Raw genomic sequence first — 9607 nt, forward strand, 5'->3', positions numbered from 1 at the left:
GGGCAGAAGGGAGGAGGCGAGGAGGGGAAGATGGAAGAAGGCGCAGAGGGGCAGTTGGGAGCAGGGAGAGATGGGAGCAGGGAGAGATGGGAGCTGGGCGAGGAGATAGAGAGTCACCCTGTATGCAACAATCAGCTCCCTTGTTCCCCAGACGAGGGCCCTCAGAACATGCTGCTCCAGCCAGGGGCTCCCTGGGTCAACCAGCCCAGAAACAAGCCCTGGACGCTGGGCTGGAGAGATAATGTTTCTCCCTAATCTACGCTGCTACACCCACCACCCTGGACCTAGCAAGCAACACCCCTACGCACAGACAACACTGCTGCTCTGTGTCTCTCTCTCTCCCTCTTCCCCTCCCTCTTCTCTCACCCTCTCTCCCTCTTCTCTATGTTCCCCTCTTCTCCCTCTTCTCCATTTCCCTCTTTCTCCATCGCTCTCTCTCTACCTCTCCTTCCTCTCCATTTTCTCCCTCCCCCTTCCTCTCTCTCTCTCCCTCCCCCTCTCTCTCTCTCCCTCCCTCCCTCCCTCTCTCCCTCCCTCCCTCCCTCCCTCCCTCCCTCCCTCCCCCTCCCTCTCTCTCTCTCTCTCCCTCCCTCTCTCCCTCCCCCTCTCTCTCCCTCCCTCCCCCTCTAGCCCCCCACTCTCCTTCCCTCACATTCATTGTGTATTTCATATTGGAGCCATAAACCATGAGCGGGTGTGGAATCTAACAGCCCATGGGTTGCACCTTGTGCCGTTGACTAGCACAACCCCTGAGCTGTCTGGCGATACACGAAACTCCCCGAGTGGTTTATTGCTTTTGTACAACGGTACCATCAACAGGAAATGTCTTGAAACAAATAAGGAACAATTCATTGTGATCACAGATCTGATTGTGGATGTTGAGGTGAACAAACTGGTGTTGAATAATTACTTGCTGAACAGCGGCAGGTTCAATTGAAAAATCATCGGACCGTATTTACAGCAAGCTAGTTATGCCAGTTTTCCAAAAATACATTTTAAGTAAAAATGTTTTGGCATACTTTCAGTTTAATCAAGAGAGACCAGGGAATGAGTGAAGTGATGTTTATTTTACAGAAGATGATAGTATTAACATTAGGTGCTTGGCGCTTAGACACCATGGGGAAATCAATGATCAATAGGCGTCAGCCCAGGAGCTGAAGATGAGATCCCCCCATGGAGTCCAGACACTGGTGGCCGCTGATGACCAGCCAGACAGGCCGAGGAGGCCGGAAACAAAGCGACCGCGGCGACGGGGAGGGTTGTGCACGGTGGTAGCATGGACAAACTTAACCGGCAGAGAAACATATTGAAAGGCACAGCAGCCGTATGATAGGCTGGCGTGTGTGTGAGGGATGGCTGTGAGGCTCGTCACTGTGCTGATAGGCTGGCGTGTGTGTGAGGGATGGCTGTGATAGGCTGGCGTGTGTGTGAGGGATGGCTGTGATAGGCTGGCGTGTGTGTGACGGATGGCTGTGATAGGCTGGCGTGTGTGTGACGGATGGCTGTGATAGGCTGGCGTGTGTGTGACGGATGGCTGTGAGGCTCGTCACTGTGCTGATAGAAGTGAGTGGATAATCAAACACAGAAACCCAGATGACAGCCCAGATATTGAGAATAATATATACCACCTATATACCCATTGAATAAATATACAAACATATATATATATATTCATGTCTGTATACTGTAGGCTATACAGTATTAATATACAGTATATATTATACATTTACATTAATATGTGTGCACGTATATGTGTTTTTAGGCTGTGTGGTCTATGTGGGCTGCTTAGCAGAAGATGTGTCTAAGCTTGGTGTGGTTTGTGTGACAGGTGTTGTCTCTGTCTTCCTCTGTGGTGGTCAGACGGTAGGCGGGCCAGAGGGGGATGGTGGGATACTCTGGGGTCCTCTGGAGGCCTGGGGAGTCTCCCCTGAGAGGGCACACATGTCTGATGCTAACCAGGGCAAGACTGCAGACAGCTGATCAATACATCAATCATAACATTACCACTTCCCCCTCCTCTTTCTGTTCTCTCGCTCTCTCTCTCTTTCTTTCACTCTCTCTTTCTCTCGCTCTTTTTTCCATATCTCTTCCTCTCCACTCCTGCCTCTCTCTCTCTCTGGTGGACTAGTGTTTCCTCATGTGAAGCAGAGAGAGAGAGAGAGAGAGAGAGAGAGAGAGAGATAGATAGAGAGAGAGAGAGAGAGAGAGAGAGAGAGAGAGAGAGAGAGAGAGAGAGAGAGAGAGAGAGAGACAGACAGACAGACAGACAGAGAGAGCTTGTGGCCACTCCTTTGTGTTTTGTTCTTTCTGTTATGTTCTGAGTTCTTCTTCGTGGTCTGCAGAAGCCTGGCATCAGGATGAGCCTGCAGCCTGCAGACGTGATGCAGACCCAGCCATGATAGAGACATACTGGAGGGGAAAGTGAGAGAGAACATTAGATGAGGAAATAAAGAGGGAGAAGTGAGCAGGAGAATGAGAGAGAGAGAGAGAGGGAGACAGAAAGAGAAACAGAGAAATAGAGAGGGGGATAGAGGGAAGGAAAGAGAGTAGGAGAGAGGAGGAGACAGAAAGAGAGAAACAGACAGAGGGGTAAGCGGAGAGAGGGGGACAGAGATAGAGAGGGAAGGAGAGAAACAGAGTGAGAGAGAGAGATGGGGGAGACAGAGAGAGGGAAGGAGAGAAACAGAGCGAGAGGGAGATAGGGGGGAGACAAGGAGAGAGAGGGAAGGAGAGAAACAGAGCGAGAGGGAGAGAGACAGACAGAAAGAGAGAGGGAAGGAGAGAGGGTACATTGTCCTCAATCTGCACGCAGGCTCTTGTCTGTGCAGCCATCTTGAATTCCGTCCATTCAGGCGAGGTCGGCGCGTGGGCCAGGCCTCCGACGCACTTCCCCGACACACTCACAACCCTGACACACACTCACACACACAACCCTGACACACACACACACTCACAACCCTGACACACTCTCACACTCACAACCCTGACACACACTCACAACCCTGACACACACACACCACCCTGACACACACTCACAACCCTGACACACACTCACAACCCTGACACACACTCACAACCCTGACACACACACACACACACACACACTCACAACCTTGACACACACTCACAACCCTGACACACACTCACAACCCTGACACACACTCACAACCCTGACACACACTCACAACCCTGACACACTCACAACCCTGACACACACACACACACACTCACAACCCTGACACACTCACAACCCTGACACACACTCACAACCCTTACACACACTCACACTCACAACCCTGACACACACACACACTCACAACCCTGACACACACTCACAACCCTGACACACACTCACAACCCTTACACACACTCACACTCACAACCCTGACACACACACACACACTCACAACCCTGACACACACTCACAACCCTGACACACACTCACAATTGTTACACACACACAACCGTGATACACACACACTCACAACCCTGACACACACACACACTCACACACACACCAGCAGCCTTTCATCTGGCTCTGTTACAGGACATCTGCACCAGATCGCTTTCACCCGCAGACCCCCCCCTCCAGTAACACTTCGCCCACCTATAAGACACACACACAGACTCATGATTATATACATGGTTTTATAAACTGTCAAACACACACACACACAGACTCAAACGCATGATCATTTACACACACACGGCGCATTGGCATCAATGTACACACGGAACCTCCAACACTCAATACGCACACACACAAGCACACTGCATTTTCCAAGCTCTTCAGCCAAATGCCAGAGGAGAATCTGGAGGGCATCAGCTCTGCTCTCTGCTGCTCCCTGGGTGGCTTCTACCCAGCGGGGGGTCTGGGGGAGGCTGGGGGAGGCTGGGGGAGGCTTCGGGGAGGCTTCGGGGGAGGCTGGGGGAGGCTTCGGGGGAGGCTGGGGGAGGCTGGGGGAGGCTGGGGAGAAGCTGGGGGGTAGCATGATGAAGGAGGGGGGTTGGGAGGAGAGGGGGAGGAGAGGGGGAGGGTTACAGGGAGGGTTACAGGGAGGGTTACAGGGAGGGATGGGTGCCGGAAGTAGGGGGGTGAGGGAGGAGGGGGGTGAAGGGGGCAGCACTAAGGGTTTCGGCCAGACTGGCCCAGAATTCCTCTCTCCCTGGTTCCAGCTGGTGGTGTGGGCATAGCTGCAGGAACAGGGGGGTGCTGGGGCGGGGGGGGGCGGGGGGCTTCATGTACATTGACACTTTTCTGCTGTAAGACTGAGGCAAGTAGGGTGAAGTGCCTTGCCCAAGGACACAACTTCAGTTGGCATGACCGGGAATCGAACTGGCAACCTTCGGATTACTAGCCCGATTCCCTCACCGCTCAGCCACCTGACTCCCTCTTTTTCCACCTGACTCGCACCTCTTTTTCACCAACCGTCTCTGGAGGAGGGGATCTCTCAATGAATTGCTCCTCCCAAGGTTTCTTCAATTTTTTCTCCTCTAGTGAGTTTTTCTGGGAGTTTTTCCTTGTCTTCCTTGAGTGTTAAGGTTGGTTGAGGGGCAGTTCTATGGGCGTATGTGAAGCCCTCTGTGACATTGCTTATAAAAAGTGCTATACGAATACATTTTGACTTGATTTGTCCTGCTGCTGTGGTAACAGCCACTGGCTGTTTATCAATCCACGTTTTTTTCCGCTCTTGTGTTCTTGTGAACTCGTTAGATATCCTCTTTCATTGCCCAAGTACGGTTCCAATCCAAAGAACACGAGTCACCAAGAACGCCCAAAATACCCGGAAATGTTCCTGATCCGCCCCTTTATCGAAGTGGGCAGTATAGTTGCTGAAAATGTGCTTATTTTATTGATGAAACGGCTAATTTGTAAATTTGCTCCGACTTTTTGATAACCTAGCTAGCATCGCAGTGCAGTGCAGACACTAGTTGCTGCATTTGATCATCATCCTATAAAAATTTGTGAAGTGACAAACACAAATGTTATGAGCTATTGAGCCTATATTTAACACAATTGTACTACACAAGCACTATACAGCAAAAGTTTATAAAATATTGTGCTCATAATGCCATTGTTGTCATACTGCTGCGAGTCCAGGGTATTGCGCAATAGCCAAGAAAACACACATCTCAACCTCGCGTTCTTAGCGTTCTTCGGATTGATAAACAGCCTTTAGACGGGCTCTGCTTTGTGTTTGGTGCTGCCGCGCTAGCGTTGCTGGGAAAGATGAGACGTATACAGTGACGTAATGACGTGGCTCTGTGGTGGCTCTCTGGCCCGTGGAAAAGCAAACCGGTTCTTAGAAGGTTCCTTTAACCAGCTCCGAACTGGCTCTAGCACCAGCTCCAAACTAGCTCCCGGGTCACTTTGGTGGAAAGGGGGTATCAGAGATCAGCTCCACCTCAGAGTTCAGCACCTCAGAGTTCAGCACCTCAGAGCTCAGCACCTCAGAGTTCAGCACCTCAGAGCTCAGCACCTCAGAGTTCAGCACCTCAGAGATCAGCTCCACCTCAGAGTTCAGCACCTCAGAGTTCAGCACCTCAGAGCTCAGCACCTCAGAGCTCAGCACCTCAGAGTTCAGCACCTCAGAGCTCAGCACCTCAGAGCTCAGCACCTCAGAGTTCAGCACCCCAGAGCTCAGCACCTCAGAGCTCAGCTCCTCAGAGCTCAGCACCTCAGAGCTCAGCACCTCAGAGTTCAGCACCTCAGAGTTCAACACCTTAGAGTTCAGCACCTCAGAGCTCAGCACCTCAGAGCTCAGCACCTCAGAGCTCAGCACCTCAGAGCTCAGCACCTCAGAGCTCAGCACCTCAGAGCTCAGCACCTCAGAGCTCAGCACCTCAGAGCTCAGCACCTCAGAGTTCAGCACCTCAGAGTTCAGCACCTCAGAGTTCAACACCTTAGAGTTCAGCACCTCAGAGCTCAGCACCTCAGAGCTCAGCACCTCAGAGCTCAGCACCTCAGAGCTCAGCACCTCAGAGCTCAGCACCTCAGAGCTCAGCACCTCAGAGCTCAGCACCTCAGAGTTCAGCACCTCAGAGCTCAGCACCTCAGAGCTCAGCACCTCAGAGCTCAGCACCTCAGAGTTCAGCACCTCAGAGTTTAGCACCTCAGAGATCAGTACTGGATTATCTGTAAGCGTTTTCCTCCAATATGACACTGATGTATTTTGAGGCATGCAATTGGTCCGTGTTGGAAGCGATGTTGAGGTGAAAATAGATAAAACACACAAAAAATTAAAGGCTGCTAAGAAATACCCATCTGTTGAGCCTGTTGGCAAGTGTGTGTGTTCTCTGTGTGTATGAGTGTGTGTGTGTGTGGTGGGGGCGTGATGGATGGAAATGAGTGTTCGATGGGGTTGATGACAAGAGGAACGTGACAGTTGGAGTGACTGCAGTGTGTGTGTGTACGTGTGTGCTGGGGGGACATCGATGGCCGTGTCAGGGGTGAATGATAACCAGGGTCTTTTCAACACTGCTGGAGGAGTCAGACTCTATGATGGATGATGCTCCTGCTGGGACCCCGTCCTCCTCTACACCATCCCAGGATCAGGGGCCAGGGGCTGGGCTGCAGAGCCTGGTTCTGGGGGGGTGGGGGGGTAGGGGGTGGGCTGGAGGGCCTGGCTCTGGGGGACTTGGAGGCTAGGGGGGTTGAGGGGGGCCTGCTGGAGGGCCTAATCTCTAGAGCAGTGGAACAGCTAACTAGGTTTACGAGGACTGGCTCATCATCACCCCCATCTGTCATTATACTTATCTTCATCATCCTCGCCATCATCATAATTAACTGCAGTGTTTCTTAGAAGCTAGCTTGTTATATTTCCCTGATTCACAAGATGTATTCCAGCACCCAATACTTCTGTTACAGCACTGTAGGTTACTGGTCTCTATTCTGGATCAGTTGAGTTAATGTTGTGGTGGTTGGTAGGATATCTTTATTTTTTCCTTGTCATGTAGGATGTGCTCTGTGATCTGAAGTTCTACTGCTTCCGAAGAATCTGTAGACTCCAATAGGTATGTTCTCTCTCCTCTCTCTCTCCTCCCTCCTCTCTCTCCTCTCCTTTCTCTCCTTCTCTCCTCTCCTCTCTGTCTGCTTTCTACTCCCTCTCCTCTCTCTCTCCCCTCTCTCTTCTTTCTCCTCTCTCTGGTCTCTCCTCTCTTCGGAGGACCCTGCCTGGTCTCTCCCTGGTCTCTTTGCTCTACTCTAGCAGGGACCCTCCCTGATCTCTCATCTTAACCTTCAAACACCAGAACACACACACACACTCTCACACACACACACACACACTCACACACACACAAACTCACAAGAGCAGATAGAGAGAGAGAGAGAGAGAGAGAGAGAGAGAGAGAGAGAGAGAGAGAGAGAGAGAGAGAGAGAGAGAGAGAGAAAGAAAGAGAAAGAAAGAGAAAGAGAGTCAGGGCTCCAGCAACAAAGGCCTGTGTGGAGCAGAGAGGCCTTGCCAGACCTCGGACCACTAATTGACGGCTGGAGGGAGAGACAGAGGTGGAGATATGAAAGACACCAGACCCCCGACCAGCCTTCTGTACTGAACACACACACACAGAGTATACAGTATGTGTGCATTGGCTGCCTCAGAAAGAGTTCCTTAAGAAATTCCACCTCTTCTTATGTCCTTGTCTCTTCCCTGAGGACTGCACACACATACACACACACACAATCCTACAGCACACCTCAGACATACACAGGTATACACATGCACACGCACACACTCATTTTTAGTGAGTTAATAACAGGCGTGTAGCATGTGGAGCCTTCATGGGCCCCGCCAGGCCTAAGGCCTGTATTTAATTGCTGCGGCCGCGCTCCAGAGAGGAGCCACACCAATTAATCCCCTCTGAGGTGGCCACCCCCCCAGTGTCATGTTTGCCCCCCCTCAACCGCCCTCATCCCTCCTCAACCGCCCTCATCCCTCCTCACCCCCCTCACCTCTCCTCATCCCTCCTCATCCCTCCTCACCCCCCTCACCTCTCCTCATCCCCCCTCATCCCTCCTCATCCCTCCTCACCCCTCCTCATCCCTCCTCATCCCTCCTCACTCCCCTCATCCCCCCTCACCTCTCCTCATCCCCCCTCATCCCTCCTCATCCCCCCTCATCCCTCCTCATCCCCTCTCATCCCTCCTCACTCCCCTCATCCCCCCTCACCTCTCCTCATCCCCCCTCATCCCTTCTCATCCCCCCTCATCCCTCCTCATCCCCCCTCATCCCTCCTCACTCCCCTCATCCCCCCTCACCTCTCCTCATCCCTCCTCATCCCCCCTCATCCCTCCTCATCCCTCCTCACTCCCCTCATCCCCCCTCACCTCTCCTCATCCCTCCTCACCCCCCTCACCTCTCCTCATCCCCCCTCACCTCTCCTCACCTCTCCTCATCCCCCCTCATCCCTCCTCATCCCTCCTCACTCCCCTCATCCCCCCTCACCTCTCCTCATCCCCCCTCATCCCTCCTCATCCCCCCTCATCCCTCCTCATCCCTCCTCACCCCCCTCACCCCCCTCTCCTCATCCCTCCTCACCCCCCTCACCCCCCTCTCCTCATCCCTCCTCACCCCCCTCATCCCCCCTCATCCCTCCTCATCCCCCCTCATTCCTCCTCATCCCTCCTCACCTCTCCTCATCCCCCCTCATCCCTTCTCTATAGGAGTAGAGGTGTGTGTGTCTATAGGAGTAGAGGTGTGTCTATAGGAGTAGAGGTGTGTCTATATGAGTAGAGGTGTGTGTGTCTATAGGAGTAGAGGTGTGTCTATAGGAGTAGAGGTGTGTCTATAGGAGTAGAGGTGTGTCTATATGAGTAGAGGTGTGTGTGTCTATAGGAGTAGAGGTGTGTGTGTGTCTAATAGGAGTAGAGGTGTGTCTATAGGAGTAGAGGTGTGTGTGTGTCTATATGAGTAGAGGTGTGTCTATAGGAGTAGAGGTGTGTGTGTCTATAGGAGTAGAGGTGTGTCTATAGGAGTAGAGGTGTGTGTGTGTCTATATGAGTAGAGGTGTGTCTATAGGAGTAGAGGTGTGTGTGTGTCTATAGGAGTAGAGGTGTGTCTATAGGAGTAGAGGTGTGTGTGTGTCTATAAGAGTAGAGGTGTGTCTATAGCTGTAGAGCTGTGTGTGTGTCTATAGGAGTAGAGGTGTGTGTGTGTCTATAGAAGTAGAGCTGTGTGTGTCTATAGGAGTAGAGGTATGTGTGTGTCTATAGGAGTAGAGGTGTGTGTGTCTATAGGAGTAGAGGTGTGTGTGTGTCTATAGGAGTAGAGGTGTGTGTGTCTATAGGAGTAGAGGTGTGTGTGTCTATAGGAGTAGAGGTGTGTGTGTCTATAGGAGTAGAGGTGTGTGTGTCTATAGGAGTAGAGGTGTGTGTGTCTATAGGAGTAGAGGTGTGTGTGTCTATAGGAGTAGAGGTGTGTGTGTCTATAGGAGTAAAGGTGTGTGTGTCTTTTAGCGGTGCAACAATTCAACAAGCCCACGGTTCGGTTTGTATTGCGGTTTATGGGTCATGGTTTCGGTTCGGTTTGTTTAGCACATTAGGGGGAAGAAAAAAACATAACCATTTCAGTGTTCTCTCTGTATTTCTCTGCATGAATAACATTGTCTT

At 51.8% G+C, this 9607-nt stretch overlaps 1 protein-coding gene across 1 annotated transcript in view; it reads left to right on the forward strand.

The window, feature by feature from the left end:
* Positions 1–7337: 7337 nt before the first annotated feature.
* LOC134024039 (trichohyalin-like) overlaps positions 7338–9607 on the forward strand; it is a gene marked incomplete at both ends in the record, with an annotated part of 126012 nt that continues 123742 nt past the window's right edge. The window contains one exon of the mRNA XM_062466421.1: positions 7338–7417. Within this exon, the coding sequence (XP_062322405.1) occupies positions 7338–7417 (80 nt within the window). The remainder of the gene's footprint in view (positions 7418–9607) is intronic.

This window comes from Osmerus eperlanus, chromosome 7, assembly GCF_963692335.1.
Source record: "Osmerus eperlanus chromosome 7, fOsmEpe2.1, whole genome shotgun sequence".
Lineage (NCBI taxonomy): Eukaryota > Metazoa > Chordata > Actinopteri > Osmeriformes > Osmeridae > Osmerus > Osmerus eperlanus.